The sequence below is a fragment of the Podarcis cretensis genome (assembly GCF_951804945.1).
Source record: "Podarcis cretensis genome assembly, chromosome: 1".
Lineage (NCBI taxonomy): Eukaryota > Metazoa > Chordata > Lepidosauria > Squamata > Lacertidae > Podarcis > Podarcis cretensis.
Window position 1 is genome coordinate 119,488,658 of NC_137170.1, and position 27,278 is coordinate 119,515,935.

The window sequence follows — 27,278 nt, forward strand, 5'->3', positions numbered from 1 at the left end:
GAGTGTTGTGATATCGTCCAGTGTTGCTTAAAGTCCCTTCTCATTTTACATTTGAGGTATGGGATCACTGCCATGCACCTTCTTCCTGTGCTGCTCAAGTAACACGGGAAGCTATATGGGAGGAGTGCAGATTGTGGCTTCTTACACTTTACAGTTGCTCCTGACAGAAATGGGAAACAATATTGGTAGAGGTTGGAGCTGCTCCGTAGCAGTTCCTATGGTGCTGATGTCACAAGAGAAAGAAGCTTTAGAAGAGAGGAGTTTCATAAAGTCAGCTATTACTGTTTTCTTCTGTCTTTGATGAAGTAAAGGTAAAGGGACCCCTGACCATTAGGTCCAGTCGTGGCTGACTCTGGGGTTGCGGCGCTTATCTCGCTTTATTGGCCGAGGGAGCCGGCATACAGCTTCTGGGTCATGTGGCCAGCATGACTAAGCCACTTCTGGCAAACCAGAGCAGCGCACGAAAACGCCGTTTACCTTCCCGCCAGAGTGGTACCTATTTATCTACTTGCACTTTGACATGCTTTCAAACTGCTAGGTTGGCAAGAGCAGGACCGAGCAACAGGAGCTCACCCCATCGCAGGGATTCAAACCGCCGACCTTCTGATCGGCAGGTCCTAGGCTCTGTGGTTTAACCCACAGCGCCACCCGCGTCCCCTTTGGTGAAGGGGACTTTGACGAAGATGTGACCTCAAAGCAGGCGACATCATTCAGTTGGCTCTGTGGGGATGTAGTGATGATATTTCCTAGCAATAACTATGTTTGTTAGTACACAAAGATTGGCTCTGACCCATGGGAATTGTGAGACAATAGCCATTACTGACCAGTGGCTTGCCATTGGCTCCCCATGCTTCTCTTTGCTTTGGGGGGGGGGTCAAATCCTTGCCTTGGTGAATCATCAGTAATATGCTTCAGGGCTGGAAGTATTGAATGGTGTAGTTACTTTCCTTCAGCATTCCAGACTATATGAAATCTCATTGATGGATCTGGATCCATATTATACAGGTAGCTGTGTAAAGAATGATTGGGAAGGAGATCAGGCTGGTAGGAACATGTAGATGTAGCTTTAATATTAACGTTCTATCAAGATGACCAAGATGGTTTCAGCACTTCTGCAATGAGTCATGCTGTATTCAGTACAATAGCAAATCAGTAACAATAGCAGAGCCCTAGACTACTACTATAGGAATCCATTCTTGGGTATTGCACTGATAGAATCTGAAATATTGCTTGATAATTTGCATAATACATTAAATGTGTATTCAGTGCCTGAATGAGTATGTTCATTCATTTTATCACCACTTTTTTCCCCTAGGAAGGCAAAAGATGAGAACTGGCATGTGCTTGTAGTCAGACAGCCATGTGTAATCCTGTTTTGAATCTGTTGGAATGCTATGGATGGATAAGGATGAATAATGTTGTCTGAGCTACAAATTTTCACGTTTTATTACTTTTCTAACCATATTTATGAAAGTGTAGGTGTAATAAGTTGCTGTATTGCATCATTAAGTCTTTCATAGCAACTGTTTTATATGGCTGTATAATGCAAGAGACCATCGCCTGAAACCAGGAATAAAAATATGTGATATTAGCCATCTGTGGAATTCCCCCCCCCCGCACCTCACCCCCTGGCATTCTTCGTAGCCAGATGATATGTTTTTGTGTTCTGCGTGCTTGTCTCTCTCTACCTGCTACTTAGGTGGTAGCCACATATAACTGCGTGCCGGAGGTAGCCTTTTCTAAATTGAAGCGCGTGGGCTGCAATTCAGCAGCAGTCTTCAGTGAAAACTACACAGGGCAACAGATGTGATTAAAAACAATTGGTATTGGCAAGGAGAAGCTCCCACCCAGGCGAGTATCGGGGAGGCGGGGAGTAACTTTTTGTTGTAAGATTTGCTTGCTAGTCATTACTTACCATTTGCACCAGACACAAGTAATAGCTGGTGGCAGTTAATAGACTTAACTGCCACCAGCTATTACTTGTGTCTGGTGCAAATGGTAAGTAATGACTAGCAAGCAAATCTTACAACAAAAAGTTACTCCCCGCCTCCCCGATACTCGCCTGGGTGGGAGCTTCTCCTTGCCAATACCAACAGCAAATACAGTGGTACCTCGGGTTAAGAACTTAATTCGTTCCGGAGGTCCGTTCTTAACCTGAAACTGTTCTTAACCTGAAGCACCACTTTAGCTAGTGGGGCCGCTACGCCGCCAGAGCACGATTTCTGTTCTCATACTGAAGCAAAGTTCGTAACCCGAGGTACTATTTCTGGGTTAGCAGAGTCTGTAACCTGAAGCGTCTGTAACCTGAAGCGTATGTAACCTGAGATACCACTGTATAGTCATACCTCATGTTGCATCCACTTCAGGTTATATGTTCTCGTGTGGCGTCCCTTGGCAACCCAGAAGTACCAGAACAGGTTACCTCCGGGTTTTGCCACTCACGCATGCACAGAAGCATTAAATTGCGCTGTGCACAGATGTGGCACTTCGGCTTGCATCAGTTCCATGTTACTGACAGGCCTCCAGAACCAATCCCGTCCGTAACACAAGTTTCCACTGTAGTAAAGAAGCTGAATTAGTTCATTGCTTCACCTTCCGTTACAGAAGATGTGCAGAGGAGGGCAACCAAGAAAGATAGATGATCCAAGGGTCTGGAAACCAAGCCTTATGAGGAACGGTTAAGGGAATTGGGTATGTTTAGCCTGGTGAAAAGGAGACTAAGAGGAGATGTGATAGCTATCTTCAAATATATGAAAGGGTGTCACATGGAGGATGGAGCAAACTTTCTTTCTCCTGCTTTGGAGGATAGGACCTTAACCAGTGTATTCCAAGTTATAAGAAAGGAGAGGTCAACTAAACATTAGGAAGAACTTTCTGGCAGTAAGGGCTGTTTAACAGTGGAACAGACCCTCCTTCCTTGGAGATTTTTAAGCAGAGGTTGGGTGGTCAGCTGTCATGTATGATTTAGTTGAGATTCCTGCCTTGCAGGGGATTGGACTACATGACGGTTGGGGTCCCTCCCAACCCTACACCTCTATAATAGCATATTGTGGTTCGAGGACCCGACCCCCGCGAAGTAAAATGAAGACACAGGGACACGTGATATAAGGTTAATGGGCTAGAAAAGGCCACAACTTTATTGATTACAGCAATGAAAAGGTATTGGCTTAGGCATTGGATCGCGAAACAAGTGGGTTTATTCACCAGGGGTTCATCACCTGTTGATGCTAATCCAACTATAGGCTCACCCCTGATGTCACCGAGGGTCGTGCCATGGCCTCCCGCCAAGCAGGCTTCGGACGGAATACACGACCGCCAGATTCCATTAACGGAATACCCCTAGAAATTGAAGGCATAGGCGATGGCCACACCTAGCACTTCGACACACCGCAACACATTATTCCAATGCCTAACCTACCCACCAATACCACCAAAAAGTTGTGACGATTGCTACGAGGTAGGCGAAAAAACCAAAAAGCCTAATGCCAAATGGAAAAACTCCTACCAGGCCCCCCGGGCAACCGGGGTGACCAACCTATGGTCCATAGCAAGGCCAATGACCTAAGCCCTAACTCAAAGGGAGTGGAGGGTGGGTGACTCGCCCAGGACGACAAAGAGAAATGAGGCCGGGGAGAGGCTGGCACTGCAGCATAAAGGCTGCTGGACACGCCCCCCCCCCATGGCACCTGGTTGGACGGCCACCGGGGGGGGGGGCGTGAGTGCCAGCCAGGTGAGCTGGAGGCAGGGGGCAACGCCCCCTGCTAGGAGCGGTGCTCGGGCTCCCGTCCACAACCACTCCCCTCTCTTTCAGGGAGGAGAGTCTTTGACATTTGAATCATTACTTCTCCCCCCAAAAAGATGGCAGCTGTGAAACTTTATGACTCATTGACATATTTAAAAGCTTTCCTTTATACGTAGACCTAGGGGGCATGGGAGATGGTGTGGTCTCACTCTCCTGCTGCATGTGTGTGGATAATGTCGTCACATGCATGAGACTGTTTCTTCACCTTCTGATGGAAGAGAAACATGTGAATGGAATTTACTGCATTTACCTAAGAATTCCTACTGCAAATGTGGCCTTATAGAACTATTAACTAAATATTATTTAATAGCAAATATTAAATTTGTTACTTCTCACTAGGTCAGACCCCTTACAAGTGGACTTGTAGATGACAAGTCTTTATAAAAGAGGAGTAATACAGTTGATGCTATACTTGGGTCGACATAAAACTTTGACGTTGCTGAAAATTTGATATTTTAAATACTCCAAGCTTAAGTTATCGGAGCACAATCCTGTCCTGTTTGCTTGTATTGGTTTTGGCTTTTCTCATCTACCGAAGGATGTGTTCAGGAGTTATGTCCATTTTGCAAGCTGGTCTCAGAAATAGGTAATTAAAACCAGAGAAGGGACAGAATAGAGCAACTGAAATAGCCAGAGCTCACTTGCCATGAAGAAAAGTTTTAAGATGTTGGGGCATTATATATATATATATATATATATATATATATATATATATATATATTTAAAAAAAGACAATTGGGAGTATAATAGATATTTATAGCACTGTGGATTGTGTGACGAGAAAAATACAATGGTGTGTCTGAAGAAATGTGCATGCATATGAAAGCTTACACCAGAACAAGCTTAGTTGGTCTATAAGGTGTTACTAGACAATTTTTTATTATTTTTATTTTTATTTCGACTGCATCAGACCAACACGGCTACCTACCTGAATCGAGAACAAGGATGGTGTGATTAAATCAGTTGGCAAGTGGATTCAGGGCTAATATGCAATGCATACCTCAAATAGGAGTTTCAGTGGCACAGAATGTGGGAATGGGCACTATCATAAGCAGGTTTTTTATGATTAAATAAATTTATAGAGGAAAAGGCTATCCAGGGCCATTAGGTATGATTGCTTAAAAATGAAAGGTCTATGTCAGAGGCAAGGCATCCTGGTTATCAAAATGCTGAGGACATACTGGCTACCTCAGTACCTCTTACTATCTGTTGTGTGTGCTCGAATAGTAGACCCTTCATTTGATTCAGCAAGGCGATTCTTACAGTAGCTAACATAGAAAAGTGGTGGTAGTTTAAAAGAAAAAGCCAGGACTTGAATATAACACAATACTGAAAAGCATACCCTTTCTGAAAACACCCCCCCCCCCCCATTATATGGAAAGGAACTATAGAAGTAAATACTCCATTAAGTCTTTTTTTATTCCCCCCCTCAAGAGAGTAAGAGATTATTGGGTCTATACATGTGAAATGCAATGAATCTATATTTTTAGTGGCCTTAAATTCTCTTATACAAAGATTGTCTGTTATAAACTTTTGTTTGAGCTCTTTAAACTGAATGATTAGCAGAAATAATGACCCTGTCAGACTTAATCACATTAAAATGTGGTTAACATCATTTAATTTTTTCTACTTAATATGCGAAAATTTCCAGTAGATTTGCAGTGAAGGCCATTGAAATTCCATTAGAACAAGAATAAAAATTTCAGGCATCATTTATTCAGAGAAGGAATAAAGGTCTTGATTGAAAACTGCTGAATCTTTCTATTAGAGAACCTATGAATCACTACATTGAATTGCACCTTCAGTTTCTGTAATTCTGACTGTTAGGTTTGGAGGGACAGAAAGCATTTATACTGTGCTTTTATTAAGGGACAACAGAAATTTGACTAATTCTATACATGATAGAAACAAAAGGTCATTCGGTGTTTTAAAGTATTGTGTTCAGAAAATTTAGTTTTAAGTTATCTTTCATAGTTTACACTTTTATTGTCCTAATAATTGATAATTATGAGTGTTTATAATTTATGTAATGGCCAAGAACCTTTCCTTATAATGCACAGTTGTGCAGGAGCTGTTTTCTGTGCATCCAACAATAAACCATGCTTTAAGGCTACACTTTCCTCTGTCCAGTTAGTTTACACACCAGTGGACGACTGAAATGGAAGTGATTGAGCTGCACACACCAGCCTATAGCTCATGTTCAGTATGCTTTTATTATGCCACAATTATTGGCTTACATGCACATTTGACCATTGGTTGCAGTCTGCTGTTATGTGGTTTATCATGACAGCAACAAACCTTAGTGCTGCTTCTCTAGTGTGGTTGCACAGAAACTTTTCTTTCCGTTTTCAGTTAACTATAATGTAGTGTTATCTCTGAAACCTAAACTGTGGTTATTCTTAACTATGTTTTGTTGATAACTCATGGTCTGAAGTTGGCTTGTTCCAAGTAGCCCACAGTTAAGATTAATCGCAGCTAATTGTAGAATACAGTCATACCTCGAGTTGAAGTAGCTTCGGGTTGCGCATTTTTGGGTTGCGCTCCACAGTGACCCGGAAGTAATGGAGCACGTTACTTCCAGGTTTTGCCGCATGCGCAGATGCTCAAAATGACGTCATGCATGGAAGCGGGGACCCGCGCATGCGCAGATGCAGGTTGCGTTCGCTTCAGGATGCGAATGGAGCTCCGGTCGCATCCAGAGGTACCACTGCAATATGACAAGCTGTGGATAATCACTTAAGCTAAAGTTTCTGAATTCTTCATAATGATGCTGGAGAAGGGAGGGAGATGCTCACAAACACAAGGTTTGCCCTAGATTTGTTCCCAACAAAATGAGCCATCATGACATCAGAATGCAGCTGCTGTGAAGCCTAGGTAAAATGATTAAAGCTGCTCGTAGCGAGTATTGGAATCCGGACCTTTCAGTGTATGTCATTTTTCACTGAATCACATATGCTCTTTTGGGGAAAGTTGCTCAAGAGGGTGGTAGCTATGCAGTTTCAGATGTACTTGGATGAAACTGATTACCTAGATCCCTTTCAGCCAGGCTTCAGGCCTGAAATCAGTTTAGACACACTGTTTTCCTTGAACGCTCAATGGATTTTGATCCCATTGACCGTGGCATCCTCCTGGACCAGCTCTGTGGTTTGGGAATTGGAGGTGCAATGACACACTGGCTCCTCTCCTTCCACTTCTGGAGTGTGCTGCTTAGGCCCATTGCAGCTTGCATGGAGATTCTCTAGAGTTCCATCTTGTGCCCATCACTTTTTATGCATAAGAATGTGCACACATAAGAATGCATAAAAAGATGTCTGAGCACTTATTTTTACTCTTCATGTTTGTAACCATGGTTTGTTAATGTTTGTAGCTGTAAACAAACTATTTAAAAAAACAACTTGAAGGGAAATCTTTTTACTCTCCATATATTAAACTTTGTGTATACAGTGGTACCTGCGGTTATGAACTTAATTTATTCCGGAGGTCCGTTCTTAAGTCGAAACTGTTCTTAACATGAGACACGCTTTCGCTAATGGGGCCTCCTGCTGCTGCCGCCACCTCACGATTTCCGTTCTCATCCTGGGGCAAAGTTCGCAAGCCAGAGCAACTACTTCCGAGTTAGTGGAGTTTGTAACCCGAAGCATTCGTAAGGAGGGCGGTATGTAACACGAGGTTCCACTGTACTTACAAATGTCATTACATTTATAAATTTTCCTTCCAATTATCTATATGCAAGGGGGAAATTAAGTGCAACAAGGGGGGGGGACATTTGAAACATGGATGTACTTAGCAATTTGTGTTTAGGCAGACACTGTCAACACTTGCATTATGTTGAGATTTTAAAAACGTTTTTTGCTGTATACTCTTCTTCATAAGCTTGAATTTCATCTAGAGCCATTCTAGTATTTTAGTAATTATACAGCAGGTTGTTGTTGTTTTGTTTTTTAAAAATGGTATATTGTTACAAAGCTATTTCAGCCTATTATGTAATTATACTGCTTGCTTGTACAGTAAGTGTATCATCAACTTCAAGACTTTCAAGTGTGCGCCTTTGCTGGTAAATTAGCAAACAAAGTTTATAATGCGCAAACTGCAAAGGTATAGGAACGGGTCATCTTTGTTTTCTTCCTTAGCAATTCAAAAAGATGTAGAATATGTGAGCATAACTTTAGTTCATTACCTGATGAGCTGCTTTGGTACACTTTCAGTGTTCTTAAGCTTTTTATTTGTTTGTTTTTAGTGAACTGGGGATTAGTATATCTCCAGTATTGGTACCATCACCATGTTTGCTTTGTTGTATTGAGGAGGGAAGCATGAATGAAGAATTCTAAATATGCTTCCTCCTGGAATTTATGTACTTAAAACCCAGAAGTACCGGACGTGGGGGGCAAAATAAGGACGAATGATCCAACCAAAAGAAATCAACAAATTGGGTGCACTATTTGCTTATACCAAAAATGGATCTTGGGAGGAGTATGTGTCCGAAATGTAATAGCTGTAGCTGACTCTTCGTCTGCAATGATACAACCCTTGCGCTGATTAATATTCTTGTAATTGCTATAATGCCAACAACATTCATGACTTCCTGTTTAAGATTCCATTGAGATTGAGCCAGCGATCATGCATTCATCAGGAGCAGGCACTGAAATAGGTAGTGGAGTGTACCTCATGATGATCCACCACGTGGATGGTTTCCGGTGACCGCTTCCTAGGCTTCATGGAAATGCCATTTCCGAAGTTTGTCTACCTCAAGAAGGTGCGGAAGAGAGATAGACATTTTAATGGAATTGGCTATCCATATGGAGGCTGCAGTTGACACAGGAAATTATTTGAATGGTGGAAGGAAGGAGATCATTCTGCTCCACCATGTTGAATTAAGCTCTAGAATCTGGTGAATGTATGAACCAGCATATTCATTTGTTTGTTTAGAAATATTTATATCAAAGACTATGACTATATGGAGCAGGCTTATATGGAACTAACAAGTCATAAGGATGGACAGTGAGTGGCATCCAGTGCACTTGTTTTGTTAGCACAAAGATTTACGCTTGCACAATGGAACTCACCAAACCCTCCCCCAATCTGCTTTGGAGGGATGTGGGAACAGATTTAAGGGCCACTGGGGGAGGAGAGAGGAGAGCGTAAATCCTTCTGCTAACAGAACAAGTTACTTAGCGTTGCTTTGGATACAATCCATTATCACTAAAGAACATGTCTATAATAACACAGTCTTTGCTTTGCTGCCAGGGTAGCCTGTTTATGTTGCTTCTACATGAGTTTAATTGCTGACCTTCGAAGAAATACAGTGAAGGAATCCATTGGGTTGTTCAGTGGCCACCTGCTTTTATTCTTGGGAGATTTGCTGGGTGTACACTACTAAACTTGTGTATCAACTAGAAGCTGGATTTGGCAAGTGGGCTAATTTTCAAGCCATTGCATCTGAGACTGAGGATAGCATTATGTCGGGGTGTGGCCCATAGGGCTTTAAAAGATCTACATGCTAGATAGAATCCTAGCAGCTTATATATATTCTATCCCCAAAACACAGCTCCATATTTTGTGGAATTGTCAAATCTTACACCCCTTTTCAAAAAGACAATATGGAGGCTCACTGCATCAGGGAACGGGGGAAATCCTGAATCAGGAAGGTCTAAGATGAAAATTATCATTTATGCTATCAAAACAGCCTGTCTATGGAAAGTAGGCCTAGCTTCAGCCATGAATGCACTTGTTACATCCAAGCTGGACTACTGTGAAGTACCGTATTTTTCGCTCTATAACACGCACCCGACCATAACACGCACATAGTTTTTAGCGGAGGAAAATCCGTAGGCATGCCACCCGTAGGCATTACCTCCATAACACGCACAGACATTTCCCCTTACTTTTTAGGAGGAAAAAAGTGAGTGTTATGGTGCAAAAAATACGGTACTTCACATGGGGCAGCCTTTGAAGAACACTCAGAAATACTATGATGATTATTTCCATTTACACACTGCTTACCTTCTGGAGTTCTCAAAATGGTTTACAATAAATAAAGATGCATAATCAGTACAACTTTTAAGATACCTTCTGAGTCTGTCCAGACACCAGTGTTTGCATGTGTAAATAAGTATTAGGCAGCCATGCCAAAACCCTTTGCTTCTCATTTTCTCATGCCATTATCCCCAATGCAAACTATTTCCAGATTTCTGTTGAAATATTGAAGCAGCATAATTAAATTTAAAAATTAAATGTTTTGAAATTATACATATAAGGCTTTGCTCTGAAGAGACAGGTTTTCAGTGTTTACTTCATAACTTTGAAACTCACACAAGTACAGAAGATTCCTAAATGGTATAATTATCTGCTTACTGTCCTTGATCCTTATAAAGCAGAAAAGCAGCAAAGACTAGATCTTTCCAGTCTTTGCTTTTTACTGTTTTGTGCGTGTTTTCATGAGATCTGCAGAAGTGCAGCAAGAAAATCCATTTTCAGTTTCTGACAGATATCTAGTAGTCATAATGTATTTTACTTCATTGTGCCTTGTTCCAAAGCCAATGGTTTCTCTTCTTTGGCGTGGCTTTGAGGATGATTTGATTTGTATAGGTGAAAATGTGTCAAAATCATTAACTGACTCTGTTCAGGAATTAAGCTTCAGTTTATGGGATTGCCTTTGAGCAAATATTAAATATATCTTTCCTCCTTTTAAGGATCGTACTCTTACCTTCTGTCCTGTATCTCTTCCACTCATTAAGTGAATGTAAATGAGCAAAATGGCCTCTTGGGTGTCTCATGCCGCTTTGCCAATGGGACAAAAACTAAAAAATTAATTCTAAAGACTTCTAGAAATGCTGTGAAATTCTACCTTAATGGAATTTTTGGCCAGATTTCTGGGTTCTGATTGGGGTGGACATGCAAATATGTTCTGGCTCAACTCCAGAAAAAACAGGTGAGAAAAGGCACTGTCTGATGATGTCACTAGACATGCACGGCTTCCCTGCACACTCAAGGTTTTGAGGAATTTGGAGTGGTTCAGAACCAGTTTATTCTAGGTTTTAACTCATCTTTTACAATCAAATCCCAGTGCCTCCTTTCATTTCTAAACACTTTAGGAGCACATCAGGAATCATAGTTTCCTATTTTCGTTTACTTCTGACATTTTTATTTATGATTGTGGAAGTAGGAGTCTGGAACTGGGTGTGGCTGAAAGCATTCAAGTGCCAAGCCATAAAACCTCAAAGAGCCCCATTTTGCACTGCCTTGTCCTGTACTTCAAAGCAGCTGTGCAGGGAGGCAAAGACTGAAGCACCTCAAAGAAGAACCTAGCAAAAAAAGAGAGCGAGAGAGAGAGAAAGGAAAAAACTTGACATTCTTTAGGTGTGAGAAGAGACCTCTTAAGTCTACATTATCTGCATTTTCCAGAACCTTTTTTATTCAAACTGCTGTATTTATCTGGAAAAGAAAATAATATAGCTGTGTCTGCAGAAGTGAGTTGATTATGGAGTTGGTGTTAGCATTTTTAGATGAAGTTTGGTAGACAGATTTTTTGGGTTGATATGTGGAGCCAAAGAGCTAGAAGTTCACTCTGGCAAATGGATAGGCTCAAGTCTTGCAATCCAGGACAAGTGATGCTTCACTGTGTAGCATACATGGAAAACTAAATGCCTTTTGCCTTCTCTCTGACCGATTGCTATGCTCTCTTTCATAGTGCAAAGAATGATGTTGGGCAATGAATCCTTTTAGTTGTTATTATTATTAGATAATAATTATTTATTTAGTCATTCTTATTAGATAAACCCAGAACTGGTTTCTGGAGTAGATACGATGGAACGGAATACCTGTTTGACTATTCAGTTTTTTGCTTGTTTGACTATCCAATTGACTACACTACACTTAAGAGGGGTGATATGTTGGTGTTGTTTGATATCAACATAGCTTTGGATAAGTATCCTTTACAATGGTGGTTTTGTTGACCTAAACATAAGAGATTGCTGCTTAGAGACAGCAGCCACCTTCCATTTTAGTTTCATTAGTTTATATTAATGTTTTGAGTATTCTGTAATGCATCTTTTAAACTATTTTTTATTTTACACTGAAAGTCACAAAAGTGAGATGTGCAAGCAAAGAACCTGTCTTTACAGGATGATGCAGTACCCTATTTGTGTACTGAGCTAGTGGCAGGTCTGATGTCAGTCACTTCAGAGACCTTTAGACCTCCATGCTCATTTATTGCTAAAATGTACCAGCTCTGCTTCTGCATTATGAAGATCATCTGTCAACACTCTGAGATATTCTCCTTTGTTATTAAGCTTGTGATGCTCTACACACTGTCAGGTTTTTTGCCAATTATAGTTAAGGTACAATAGTGTATTCACTGGATCAAAGTCTCTCACTGGCAGTGGAGGAATGATTTGTAAGTCTTTATTCATCTGAATTGTACAATAGAATACCTGAGGAATGCAAATAATCTCTCTAAGGACTCGACAGAAAAGCCCTTAAAATGAGTGTAGCACTATTATTATTCGGAATTGGTGTTTTAGCCAAAGTAATTATTTCTTATCTTGTTCCACAGCATTCTTAGTTTTAGTTATGATGACCATTTTTAGAAAACAAAAACCCGTATTGAATTTTAGAAATATATTAAAACTGCTTTTTGCTTTTATGTTTTGTGCTTTCTTTTAGATGTGGTCACATGGTACATTATCTCAATTAGTCCAAAAACACAGCACATTGATACAAACCCAAAATAAATGCTTGCACACCTCTGCACATTATTAGGGAATTTTTTTTAGTAGAATGGCAATCTGGTCGCTTGGGATGAAATTCTGCTGCCCCACACACGTTGAACTAAAATGAAGGCTGCTCCATAGAAGTTAGTATAGACCTCTTACCATGCTGTCCCGCACCCTTAACCCCCTTGTTGGGGCCTGCAGCATCGCCATTAGCCCATACAAAGCTTTCTTCACATTCCCCGTGTGCACGTTCAGCAGTGAGTTCTCCCACCGCAGCGCCACAGTGTGCAGGCAGCTGCTCAAAGAAGACTCTGCAGAGCTGCAAACAGTGTCCTGGGGGAACAACAAACTTTCTGGAAAGGAATCGTGAGACCCTCGACTTGGAATGGGCTGGCTATTGCCGTGTGAGGGGGTGTTATGAAATTGCAGGTGTGGGAACTTTTGCTATCCAATTATTTTATAGACCAAAGCTGTCATACCTATAAAATAAAGCTGCTGTTAAATTCTTAAAATGCCAACAATGACTCAGTAACTGTCTTTGGTGCTAAACTGTGCCCTTCCAATATTCTGGAGAGGAAGCAGCAATGCAATATAAAGAGCATTGAAATCTATGGACTGGGCATTTGCACAAGTAACGAAAGGACAGTGTTATGTAACACACGTGTGCAAACTGTTGAAGGAACTTCTGTATTCTTTGTCCACCGTACACGTAATCTTATAATAGCTCTGATCTCCTGCTGTTTTCTTTGACAAATGAGAACTGATGAACTTTTGGTTTCGTTTAATTTCGACATTTGCATGAATTATTTAAAGGTTTGTATGCCCACAGTTTCAAACTAGGTTACCAAAATAGCATAAAACCCATAGTCCAGAGCTGGAAAATGAATAGGTCTAAAAATCTAAATAAAACTCGCTTCAGGCCTGTATGTGGCTTGCTTCCTTATATTTCAAAGTGTGTGTAACATCCACAATATTACAACCCTCACATATCTAGTCTTAATCCTCAGACAACTACATTTAAATTACATCCGAATTGATTGTGTACTATGCTACAAGCATCATGTGTCCACTAATGTGAATTCTGTGGAGTTCAGCAGCAACATGAGACGAACAAAGTCTTGTTTCCCACAGCTAACTGCCAACCAGGAAAATGGAGTGATGTATAATGTGCCTGGGCCTGCAGCCTACTAGTGTGAATCTTTTTACCAGCTGGAAACATTGTTCCAGGCCTCTGATGTCCCTGTACCTGCACTGGGTCCTGCTTGGCCACTAGCAGCTATTAATTAATTTACAGGGTGCTGACTCAGTTGTCTCTGCTGTTGTCTCTGAAGGCAAACAAGCCTTCTGTTTTCCTCTGTAGTCAACTGGCTATTAATTTTTACTAAGCTGGCCGCTGATGATCGCTTGTTTTCTGGCAGGATTTGGACATTGTCCAAGGCAAACCACAAGTGGTACAAGAGGCTGTTATGCCCATTACTCTCTCCACAGCCTAGATCAGCCTTCCCAACCTAGTGCCCTAAAGGGTTGTGGGTTTTTTTGGACACATGGGGCTAAATGGAGTTAACATCCAAAACCTATAGAGAGCACCAGATTGGCCAGTGGTAGCCTAGAAGATGGCATGAAGAAATTGTGTTCACCACTGTATAGGCAAGTAGGTCAGGGGATAGGCTGTGCCTGAACCTAGTTTACTGTTTAGGATGGGCATGTATAGAGTTCTGCACCAGGTTGTACCTCTGGTGATCATAACGTGCTCCATTAGCAGCCTTATACGTAAGCGGTAGGGAGGTTTTCAAGTGGAAATGTGTTTGCTCACAGCTTCCTCCTGTTGGGCTGGAGTGCCATCTGTTTGATATCCTAATATCTTGTCTGTGTTTATAACCAAGCGCCATTTTCACACTGACATTTTTGCTTGTGGAGGAATGTTGTGTTTCTTACCCCCATCACCAAGGTTTTAATCTATTCCACGGAACCAACTTAGCATCAATGTTACACTCAAATATTACTGCCATTTGTTTCTTTTGCCATATATGCATTATTGTACTAATACTGGTTATTGCTGTTTAATCTGGCAAGACAGTAACCATAGATAATGAAGTATTTTGTATATTGAAGTGCAGGGGGGTTACTGGGTTGTTTTTATTTTGATTTATGTATTTTGTGGTTTTATATTCTGATTTTATCCTGTGAACCGCCCTGAGACCTGCAGGTATAGGGTGAATAATAATAATAATAATAATAATAATAATAATAATAATGGGCTAGTTTAGCACATAAAACCTAAGAGGGGAACACTCCCAAAAGCAGCCCATTGAGAACAGAATGTTCACTTGGCACAGAATACTAATTATTCTCTGAACTGCCCTAAGATGCCCGGCTATAGGGCGGTATATAAATTCAATAATTACTACTACTACTAATAATAATAATAGTAATGGTTGAGGAGGGGATTATGGTTGAAGAAGGCATGACTATAACTGGTAAGAACTCTGAACAGGAACATTTTACACTGCAATGTTTTGTTGCAGTTTTGCAGTCTAACGTTGCCATTGTTGGTCGTTACAAAAACTGGCACATGCGCTGCTGGTACCGCAGTGACTTAAGTAGAAAAAAGATGGTGGATGGTTTATTCAGAATGTTGACCAGGTGTATGGCAGCTTTGAAAAAGACAAATTCCGTGTTGGAAGTTCAGTAGGGAAAATAAAATGAAAATTAAACTGCCAGTATCCTAATGCTGTTACGAAGATCTCATGGTGCAACCACGCTTCAAATATTGTGTACAGTTCTACTTTTTGCAACTCAGAAATTACATTGCAGAGTTGGAAAAGATGCAGGAAAGGGCAGCTGAAATGGTCGAGGGGCTGGAGCAGCTCTCTGGTGAGGAAATGCTTTGGGGGCTTTTTAGTTTAGAAGAAGAGGAGAAGAAGGGCGGACATGATAGAAATGTATAAAATTGTTCATGAGTGGAGAAAGTGGACAATTTTTTCTCCCTCAAAATGTTAGAACCTGAGGTCATGCAATGAAGCTGAGGATTCAGGACAGGCGAAAGGATGTATTTCTTCATACAAAACCTGCCACAAGATAATAGCGATGACCACCAACTTGGATGATTTTAACAGGTGATTTATGGAGGATGACATTATCGAAGGCTGCTTGCATTATTAGTGTGTTCACAACATAAAATCGCAATATAAAGACACAAAATACACAATGGAAACAAAAACAAAAACCAATAATCCCCCTCCAACACATTTTAAAAAGGGCACTGGATGTCAATCAGCCATAGGCCCGGTTAAAGAGGAACGTTTTTGCCTGACGCCTAAAGGTGTATAATGAAGGCGTCAGCTGAACCTCCCTGGGGAGAGCGTTCCACAAATGGGGAGCCACTGCAGAGAAGGCCCGTTCTCGTGTTGCCAGACCTCTGGACTTCTTGCAGAGGAGGCACACGAAGAAGGACCTTAAGAGAATTTGTAGGTCATATGGAGAGAGGCGATTCTTGAGGTCTTGCGGTCCTGAGCCATTTGAAGGTTTTGTAGGTCAAAGCCAGCACTATGCCTTTGTATAGGAGTTGCTGGGAAGCACAAGTGGGGAGAGCGCTGTCGCCCTCCAAGTCCTTGTGGGGTTTTCTTTAAGTATCTGGTTGGCCACTGTGAGAACAGGATGCTGGACTAGACAGGCCTTGGTTTCATCTATTACTAAATGACATTTGTAAGCATATTTGGGGGTGGGAGAGGGTAGTACAGTGAAGAGGATGTGCCTTGTAGAGTTAGCGGAGATGTAGGTAGTACTGGGAAAAAGATCCTGAATGCATTTGTAGCCATACAATACACATGGCAGAATGCAGATATTGCCTGGTCTGTTGTCCACAGATATTTTTACAGTTCCTGTAGCTGCTCTAGGCAGTTGGAAACAGTAATAAAAAGAAGGCCTGCAGGGAATTAAGGCTCTTTTTGGTGTGATTTTTTATTTTTTTATTGTAACCAAATGGATAGCCCTACTTCTTTGAGCGCAAGACACAACGCTTGGAGCACACCTAAAGTGTCTTTAGAATGTGCAGCTTTCATTTGTGACCCCTTTCAAACCCTAGCCAGATTTCGAGCCCGTTTAAAAATCCGTCCGTGTTCCATGTAGATTATAATGTGCGAGAATAAAAGCAGATAACAGTAAAATATTAATGAAGTACACCTGAAGCAATTGCTGCCTGTTAATGCCTTGACCTTGGAAAGCAATACACAAAAAGATGGCATCATAAAACCGTGCAATTCTTATGAATATGTATGTGCTACTTGATAATAATGAATGTGGTACAGTCATGCATGCACTACAAGATAATGTTGTGCCCTTTTTTGTCTACAGGTTGATAAAAATTAAAGAGTGGGTGGACAAGCATGACCCAGGCGCCTTGGTCATACCTTTTAGTGGGGCCTTGGAACTCAAGTTGCAAGAAATGAGTGCTGAGGAGAAACAGAAGTATCTGGAAGAGAACATGACACAAAGGTTAATTAGCATTCATTTTCCCTACACTTTATTATCAACTATTTCCTTGCAGTAATTTAATTGCTTGCGCTGATAGAATAATAAATGACAGAGTAATTACCATTATAAAGAGGGAATCTTCTCCTTTCTTTACCATGAGACAGAGTGAAAAGATTTATTTTAAATTAAGTTTTTAACTGTCATCTGTCATCTCTGTACAGTGTTTTAATTATACCATAGGTATTAGTTATGTATATTTTTTAAAAGGAATGATCACCAAAACTCTCTGGTCATCCACAGGGAGGAGGCTGAGTTGGGGGGAGAGAGAGAATATGTCGCTGTTAGTTTCTCTGAATAACAGCAATAAATTATTTCACTGTTTTAATTTTAGTCAAATAACAATGCTCTCGCGACTTGGGGTCCTCCAATAACGGGAGACCCAAACGCTGCCTTTCTGCATTTTGCCAAATTTATGAAGAAATCAAGTATGATTTCTATGGCTGCCATTTCAGAATAGCATCTGAGAGCTTTTATTATGCACTTATTACAATTATCAGTATGCTTAAAAGTAGAGATGAGAAGAAAGATTCAGAATCTTTCGAATGGATAGTCTCTTTCCCCCCTCCCAAAATGGAATGGTTGAGGCATTTAGGTTTTTTTCTTGTGTATAAGTTGAATGGCCTTGTTTCCATTTTATTTTAGTGCTTTACCAAAGATCATTAAGGCTGGGTATGCAGCACTCCAACTAGAATACTTTTTCACTGCAGGCCCCGATGAAGTGCGTGCATGGACCATCAGGGTAAGATTCATACTTATTCATCAGCTATATCCAGTTCCACACTATTGAATTCAGATTGATATCACTGACTTTGAAGTTTGTCATGGTGGCGGTTAGCTAGTCATTACAGATGAGGTTTTTGTCCAGGATAACTTTAATTATTTGTGAGCTGCTGAACAGTGAAAGTGGAGCTGCATTGATTGAGGCAGGTAACAATTGATTCTGCCTATTACATAGTCTGAATTTCTTCATCCTGTAGAATCTGTCTACCCTCCTCCTGTGGTCAGAGATAAGACATACCAGTATTGTGCTTGCTTAATCTGTGTGACTGGGTTTGTCTGCAGTGAAATTGATGTTGCTTTTCATTTTGTATTCGCTAAGTTTGTTTGGGTTGCGGGTGGTTCTTTCCTCCTTTTGCTTTGCTCGGATTACATTTTCAGCAATAAAAGCAATATAACATGATTATACTCTGTGCGGGTACACAGTTCTGCTGGGGGGGGGGGGAATACAGATTTGAATATTTAGGAGTAGTTTATTTTGATGGTTTTATGTGTTCATATCAAGTCTTTACATATGCCTTAAAAATGTATATTGATGTAAACTGATTACTGTCAGGGTGGCTAATTTATTCCCCGAGGACAGTAAAAGCTGAGCTGTATAATGGTTTGCTTTTTTAATGTAAATATATTTTAATATAGAGGGTAGCTCTCTTTTCAGATGCATGTTACTACAAACTCTGTTTTTGATCTAATGAAAACATAAGTTCTTCAAGATAGTAAATGCAATATTTTGTCCATTAACATGCTTCTGCTTCAGTTTGAGTTTGCTATGTGACGGATATTATTAGTACTGTTTTTATATCTTTTTATAATAATTTGGTTTGGCCTGACCAACTTCAGTAAATTTTAAATTAAAATAATGCTGCAGATATTTAGATACTTCACAAGAAGCACACTAAATCATTTTGAAAAACATAAAAGCGTATTTAGTTTGATGGTGCACTTTGACATAGCTCAGGATAATGTGTTCAAAGACACTTGCTCATAGAGTAGCAGAAATGCCTTTCCTTTGCTAGAAATCTGAAAGCTGGTTTATCTTAAGACTGATTGTAAGTATCTTTGATTTAATGTGCTGAGAGATTTAGTCAGGTAAGCATCAGTGGGTAGCCATATTAACCCAATACATCTTTTATTGTAAAAACTATGCTTTACAGTGTCAGACTCCTTAGCACTTTAACATGGTTTATTAAGCAGCCTTTAGGTCACCATTATTTCTCAAATTTCTTTCCATGCTTGTGTGTGCATAGAATAGATGCCCTTGTAGTTTAACACATGAAGCAATTATAATGCATTCTTCATAATTTAAATATATCAGGGCTATTTGCATGTAAATAGGTGGTTATGGATTGTTTCAGTTGTTACATCGCATTTTAAATATACCATTTAATGACTTTAAAATGTTAATTTTTAATATACTTTATTTCAGTGTTCTCATGCTTAGACAGTGTCCATGTTTTGGATCAATGCTGTAAATAAATTGTTTTTATAGAATTTTAAGATAATCAGAATCATTTATTTTGAACTAACACCTGGGACCGTATAGTTTTTAAAGTTATTTAACGTGTTTATTTCTCTTTCACTGTAAAGATTGAATTCCTGCAAAACCTACACAGTATCCAAAATCAATATAGCAGTTGATATGCATTAGGAAGAAACAAAGCCTGCCTTTTTTTAATACCAGTTTGTTTATCTCTGCTAAAAGTGTCTGCCTGTGGCCCAGTGCTGAAAATTAGCTATTTGGATTCCTGACGTTTTAACTGATACGTAACTAAGTTTCAGCAGATCTTGAAAGCACATTACAATAGAGAAATCTCGCTTGCACAATCAATCTTCCTAAATACAATTAATTTTCTCCTGGTTTTTCTCTTTGACAGAAAGGGACGAAGGCTCCTCAGGCTGCAGGAAAGATTCACACTGATTTTGAAAAGGGATTCATTATGGCTGAAGTAATGAAATTTGAAGATTTTAAAGAAGGAGGTTCAGAATCAGCTGTCAAGGTGAGCTTCCCTTAACACAATTTTCTTATTTTAAGACTTGATTGGAGAGAAGTCAATGCTAAAAATAGAGCACATACAGTTTACATTTTGGCCAAGAATTAAGATACAGTTAAGATATGGCATAATATGGTATGACAGTTACTAGGACAAATGTAAACATTAAAGAGCAAGCAATAACACTTGATGTTTCAGACTGGGCAATAATACTAACATTTTAACTTTATCATTGCAAACTGCACCACTTGTTAATGCTAGCATATATAGCAGTTGTTAGATCATTGTTAGATCAGTTAAAGAAAGATAATATGTATCTGTTTGTTCTGTTACATCTGTTTGCTGTAACAAAACTATAGTTCTTTGGCAAACATTTAGGGATGTATTTTATATACAGCATGAACGGGATATGATCTGTTCTGTTAAAATGGTTAACCTATTTGTGGATTGAATAAAACACCTGAACACATAATTAAGCAGGTAATTTCTGAAGTATAGTAAGCTGCAAGATTTTCTTCTAACTGTAGCATCTGAGAACGTTACTTCCTGATTGTTTCCTTTATTATTACTTCCTTTATTGTAGCCACATAAATTAATGAGAAGGGAACACTTATTCTAACAGATGGTTTGTATGATGCCTTACCTTTATGAAGATGGGGAATTTCATCTTCTTTCACAACACTAGAGGGCAGAAACTGATTAGGTGCCCAAAGTTGTGCCCTGCTAACAGCCCATAACTGTGTTGTTATCAGATAATAACAGATACAATCAGATTTAGATCTTACTAAATCTGGAGTTAAATAACCACATTTTTGTTGTTGCAATATGGTTCAGATTTTCAGTCTTTTAAGGTGGTCTCGTTTGGGCTTTCCTATCATGTTTGCTAGCACGGTGAAAAAGAAGAAAAGAGTTCAAATTTGGCAATATTCAAAGCATTCTTTCAGAATGCATTAAAAGGTTTAGAAGATTGTATCTCTTTGTCTTCTGTTTGATAGCTTTTCAGGTATGCAGTAACATAATTTGAAATGTAGGTTATTCTCAGTAGTGTCACTAAAGAAGATTGTGCTGAGCAGCAGGGTTTTAATAGGTCTGTTTGAACCCCGGGAAGTGTATGTGATGCGGGGGAGGGGAATCCCATTATAATTGGTTTGTTGTGGCACGCGAACCACCTTATAAAAGTGAAATCAAGCTCTAGCCAAATAAGTAAAATGCAGCCATAAATAAATCTCACATTATTTTGAAGCCAGGAAGCTTATTCATATATCAAATAATAAATTATACAAAGCACACACATTACTGTTAGTTACAAATGTGAAAAATATTTCGTATGAGGTGTCTTGTGATCACCTAAAATTCTCTGAAGACTTTTCTGTGCTTTGATCTGAATATTAAATAAATTTGCCTTGCTTAAAGAAATCTTGTAAAACTGCAAATCTCGAAATATTTGTAAGCTGGAAATCCGAATAGTTAAATAAATAAGCGTGCAAGGTACCTCTGTAATTTTTAACAAGGTACACTTCAAAAATGCAGAGCTCTAGGAGTGTATGTTTGGGAAAGCTACACTTTTCATAGGCTTTACATTGGAACAGATTGTGATTGTAGACAATACAGGCCACTATTTATTTCTGTTTATATATCAAAGCTGATTTTGGGAGTTCCCAGATTTGGCTGAAACAACAGTGGTCATGGCTGTTGGTTGTTTTGTATGTTATGAATCTGATCGATTTTCAAGTTTATTTTGTGTGTGTCTAACACCAGTACAGCATAACTAATTTAATGCCAGTGCTGTGAACTATACACTGAATAGCTCTGTGTGGGCTTTGTAGTCTACAGGGATATCACATTATTAGCAATCATATCTGCTTAGGCAAAGCTGGCTTCTACAGATGGCTGCTTTCAAGTGCAAATGAACTGGTTAGACGTGTCTTGTTTAATACATACTCAAGACTCACAAATGGGTATTGATTTTTTTTTTCAGTCAGTGTTTCTGATAGCAATGAAAATGGATTAAATGGCCTCTGGGGAATTTAAAGGAACACAGCCACTTTTAATTAATTGTGAACTGGTAGCTAAAATACATAATACTTGTATTAGTATGTCAGAATGTATTTCATTAAAAGTGACTATGCCCACTTTGCGAAAGCAATGAACACAGACACTTTGAATGAAACAGGCTTATCCCAAGAATGCTTGTACATTAAGCCACTCTACAACAGAAAAGCTAATAATTTCCTGGCCATCGGCTAGTTTTACTGGTGGGATCTAAAGTTGGCTGCCGGCAGGTCCTGTTGTGGTTTGCTGTTTCAACATCCCCACCCCCAATTCTCTCAGATCCTCCTCCTTCTCACCCCGTAGGAAAGAGAGGAAGGATTAACAAAACAGCCTTGCCTAGCGATGGCCTGATATGTCTCATCCTGGCCAGATAGTCCAGACCTTACAGAAGTGCACAAAATCTTCTTGCCTCATCCAACTGGGTGCTTCCTGCTCTCCTGGGTTGCCAAACCCAGAAGCAAGACAGTGAGGAACCTTGGCCTCTATACCTGAATGAGGATGTTACACGCATGAGATAAAGAAAGCCAAGTGATCCAGCCTTACACTTTTATATGCCTCTCAGTCGCCAACCCCTGCGAGAGATCGGGGCTTCCCTTCTGCATTGCCTGACATGGTTTCAGGGATAGGAAAAGACGGCTTGTGAAATGAGGCTGTAACACACACATGCAAGCCCACGTATTGGAACTCTCGGGCCATCAGATGCAAGCGTTGAATTGTATAATCTTAAATTTTAACCATGACCACAGCTTATATTTGTAGAGAACATTTTCTACATGTCACTAATTAAACTACTGTATTTTTCGCTCTGTAAGACGCACCAGACCACAAGATGCACCTAGTTTTTGGAGGAGGAAAACAAGAAAAAAAGTATTCTGAATCTCAGAAGCCAGAACAGCAAGAGGGATCGCTGCGCAGTGAAAGCAGCAATCCCTCTTGCTGTTCTGGCTTCTGGCATAGCTGCGCAGCCTGCATTTGCTCCATAAGACGCACACACATTTCCCCTTACTTTTTAGGAAGGAAAAAGTGAGTCTTATAGGGCAAAAAATACAGTAATCACTCCTGACTTTTGGCATGGGTGTAGTCTTCACAGTCAGAATACTGCTATGCCTGTGTTATCTATCAAATGTGTAGAAGACTATTAACTTAAAACAGTTAGAACTTGGACTAATTTGGTAGTAATAAATGTGCTGTCACGGGTTAAAGGCAGCTACTGCAGCACCCAATGCTCAAAGAATAGTGCATCCTTCCTCAACATGGTGCTCTCCAAATGTTGTTGGATTGCAGCTCACATCAGTCCCAGTCAGCATGGCCAGTGGTGAGGAATCTTGGAATTTGTAGTCCCAACAGCATCCAGAGGGCACCAGGTTGGGAAAGCCTGGTGTCATGTCTTGTTTCTGAGATGCTTCTCAGTGCAGTCCTGTACAGGTCTACTCAAAAAGTAAGCTCCACTGAGTTCACTGGGACTTTCTCCAGTGTAAGTGGGTATCGAATCAAGAACCTGTATGTAGCATGTTGGACGTATAATATGGCATAATGTCAGATTGAGAACAATAGTAGCAAGTTTATAGATCTCTATAATTCCTGTCACTGAAGTACAAGAAGTAGCTTGTTTTGAAAAGCCATTAGCTTCACAGAACACTTGTCTTAAAGTTATTCTTGTCTGCCTGTAACTTGTATTACTTACATTCCTGCCGATAGATTGTTATAAAAGTTGCCTCTGGAAACTGCTGGATAAGATAGGCTTGTTTCTAGTTTTGCCTTTAAATTGTAAAGTTTTTTTTAAAAAAAATATATTCACTTCCTTTGCCTCTTTCCCTTATTTGCAATGGTCCATGCTTTCCCTTCAGTACTTAGAATCGTTTGCAAAAATGATTTAGGTCATAGAGGAAAAAATAATCAGTCCTGCATAATAAATTCATTCGCTGAAATACTGATTGCAGGTGTGTGATTTAGTTTTGTGGACAGGCTCCGTGTGGATTTATCAATGCAAATCTTTTCATCTGCTTCTGGTTGCATTACAACCTATCCATGCTAACTCACGAGGTAGATCGTGGCCCACTTGCTTCCTTAAAATCCATTACTTGCACACAGACTGGATCCCAGGTACACTTCCCCCAACACGTATTTAACAACATCACATTAAGATGCTTATTCTGCTCTTCCATTTTTTAAGTTGGGTTGTTTCCAGGAGATATAATAAATGCTAATTTATTATCTGCACCAACCAAGCTACTTCCTTTGTTGAGTCCTCCCCTTGCCTGTTCCTCATTTGATGCTCCCCTCTCAGCATGCTGTAGGAATCACAGGGCCCAGTAAGTTGTTTCCTCTCTGTCGTAGAGTATGAGAACTGAAAGTGATATTGTATTAGCTCCCAAGGTACCTTTCGACTATGTAAAACAGTGTATGTTCATTCTCAAAACCTATTTATGGTTTGAGTGTCTTCACAAGAACCTTTTTTTTTCATTCTACACTGTTTCTTATTCAATAATGCATCCCCAATATTTGGGAAATAGTATTTGCAATATGTCTCCCATTCATTTTAGCACAAGAGAACACAGAAGAGTTCTCCTTCCACTCATAGTTCTTTGGATCCAATGATGTTTCCCCATCACTCCTTTTCCTTGGGGAAAGAAGGGGATTGGCTGTTTTCAAATTGCACGCTGCTTCATTGACAGAGGGGAAGAGAAATATATTTCCCTAACCAGTTTAGTCAAGACATATTTACTCTTGTTGATTGAAAATAACTCTTAAAGTGCTGGCTCATCTGTTTATCAAGAAAACTGAGAATATATTTTTTTTAAAGAGGAGGTAGGGAGGATTTAAAAATACCTTCTGTTAGCTTTGTTTATTTTAATATAAAATAAAATAACACCTTGCTGTTGTTTTGAGGGACCCAAATCAAATACTCAATTGACATTACATGAGAAAATCTCAAAGCAATGTTGTTTTCACTATCAGCAGTGAGGAATAAATTGTGATTATATATTTGTCAATCAAATTCTGCCCAAGTCAAGAAGTTTGCAGCTACCAAGTGTTTTTCTGAGCGGATAGTATTTTATTCAAAATACGCACTGCATTTCAAAATAGTGGTTTTTTTAAATACTTGCATCATTTTAATGCAGTAATCTATTCTTCTATCTCTCCTAGGCTGCTGGGAAATACAGACAGCAAGGCAGAAATTACATAGTTGAAGATGGAGATGTTATCTTCTTTAAATTTAACACACCTCAACAGCCTAAGAAGAAATGAATATCAGATCTGTTCATTACTCAAAATTAAACTCTGTTACTTTAAAAAGCATATGGGTTTTTTTAAAATTTAGATAGGGATATCTTGAAGACAAGAAATAAAATAAAAAATCTGTATACATAAGGACAAATAACCCCCACAAATGAAACCCCTTGTGTTTGTTTTGAGTTGAATTATGACACCTCCAGTGAATGTACAAGTTCACTTAAATGTGAACAGCTCTGCATTTCAAATGATTAAGACTACTCCAAATTGCAGGAGCTTTTCAGGAACCATATTACTCTCATGATACTTCATTAATCTCCATCATATATGCCAAGCCTGACATGTTTGACAGTGAGGACAATATGGCTTGCTCCTTTTTGAATCTACAGATAATGCATGTTTTACAGTACTCCAGATGTCTACACTCAATAAAACATTTGACAAAACCAGCCTCTGTGTGTTTGGGGATGTCTGTATTGACTGAATGTGGTGTGCTGAATGTGATATGGCGCCTGGCGAATGCTGATTACAGAATTTTAAGGGATGTGTATGAAACAGTAACTGTCAGTGTGGGGCAGCTGCAATTGTGTCTTAAGAGGGAGCCTTTCATTGGAATCAGATGATTAGGATGCCAATGATTTGTCTCAGAAAAGTTAATGCATTTGCAGATTGCGACTACCTTCAAGTGGGTGGCTAATACGATAAAAAGATACACAGTTTAAGTGATTTTGAGAGAGGGCAAAGATTGTGTGCTGAAATCATATACTTTCAGCACTTGAGCAACAATATTTTGAGCATGGCTTTCTTTGAAAATAGTCAGATTGTAGCGCTTTAATGCGTTCCCCTTTGAGAAGCAGGACTGAAAAGGAAGAGGCTGCATTGCTTTCCTGGTTTTGTATTTCTGGTTCCATGCTGAAACTGTAGTCAAGTCGTCATCTATGAGTTGTAGAAGAATGAATTGATGAATGGGCTGCAAAAGTTTTAACTGTGTGTTCCTTTCAGACTCTGGAAGTACTGCAGTTCATTTAGATAACTTGGGGAAAACATTGGAGTGAAAATTTTAATCAGGCCCCAAGGGGATATAAAGAAAAAATTCTCAAGACATACAGAAATTTCTCAAGTCATACGTCTGCAGGTATTCAGCCTGGAAGAAATGTTTCCATAAAGACCCACATATTTGTGTATAGGAAACACTAGTGATGTCACAAGCACCCAGCCTGCTCTTGTTATTCTAGCAGCGTTCATTTAGGCTTCTCTTTGCAGCAGACCAGACTCTAGATCAAAGTCCATTATGCCATAAAGCTACCTATTGTAAAATATTGGCAACTGTGCCTGAGTGGCATTTGATACAGGAAATCTGTGTGTGTCATACAGATGGTATCTTTTTTGTCACTGTGGTGAAGAAATAGCAGTTTATATGAAAAAGGGAAAAGATCACACTTAAGAGTTAGAAATCCTAACAGATTTCCAAAGAACAGTATTTTCAGATTTATTTATTTTTAACCAACATGCTCTCTTACAAAGCATGTTACAGGTCTGATTTTTTCCCCTCTCCTTAAAAAATAAATATAAAAGTGTATATACTGCAGTGAACATTATGAGCTGAAATGGACTCTATGGTGCTATTGCCACATTGTCTACTCTCTTGGTTCAGGTAAGAACATCAGTACGTTTCCGAGCACAATTCAAAGTGTTGGTGCTGACCTTTAAAGCCCTAAACGGCCTCGGTCCATTATACCTGAAGGTGCATCTCCACCCCCATCGTTCAGCCTGGACACAGAGATCCAGCGCCGAGGGCCTTCTGGTGGTTCTCTCATTGTGAGAAGTGAGGTTACAGAGAACCAGACAGAGGGCCTTTCCAGTAGTTGTGCCCACACTGGAATGCCCTCCCAGCATTTGTCAGACAGATAAACAACTACAGTGGTACCTCGGGTTAAGAACTAAATTCGTTTTGGAGGTCCGTTCTTAACCTGAAACTGTTCTTAACCTGAAGCACCACTTTAGCTAATGGGGCCTCCTGCTGCCGCCGTGCCACCACCGTGCGATTTCTGTTCTCTTTCTGAAGAAAAGTTCTTAACCGGAGGTACTATTTCTGGGTTAGTGGAGTCTGTAACCTGAAGCACCTGAAGCGTCTGTAACCCAAGGTACCACTGTATGTGATTTTTAAAAGACATCTGA

At 39.8% G+C, this 27,278-nt stretch overlaps 1 protein-coding gene across 7 annotated transcripts in view; it reads left to right on the forward strand.

Annotated features, from left to right (window-relative positions):
* OLA1 (Obg like ATPase 1) overlaps positions 1 to 25,549 on the forward strand; it is a 96,173-nt gene extending 70,624 nt beyond the window's left edge. For all 7 annotated transcript variants that reach the window (XM_079981231.1, XM_079981233.1, XM_079981232.1 and 4 more), the window contains 4 exons: positions 16,867 to 17,007; positions 17,689 to 17,785; positions 19,698 to 19,820; positions 25,014 to 25,549. In XM_079981231.1, the coding sequence (XP_079837357.1) occupies positions 16,867 to 17,007; positions 17,689 to 17,785; positions 19,698 to 19,820; positions 25,014 to 25,115 (463 nt within the window). In that variant the 3' untranslated portion in view covers positions 25,116 to 25,549. The remainder of the gene's footprint in view (positions 1 to 16,866; positions 17,008 to 17,688; positions 17,786 to 19,697; positions 19,821 to 25,013) is intronic.
* The last annotated feature ends 1,729 nt before the right edge of the window (positions 25,550 to 27,278 follow it).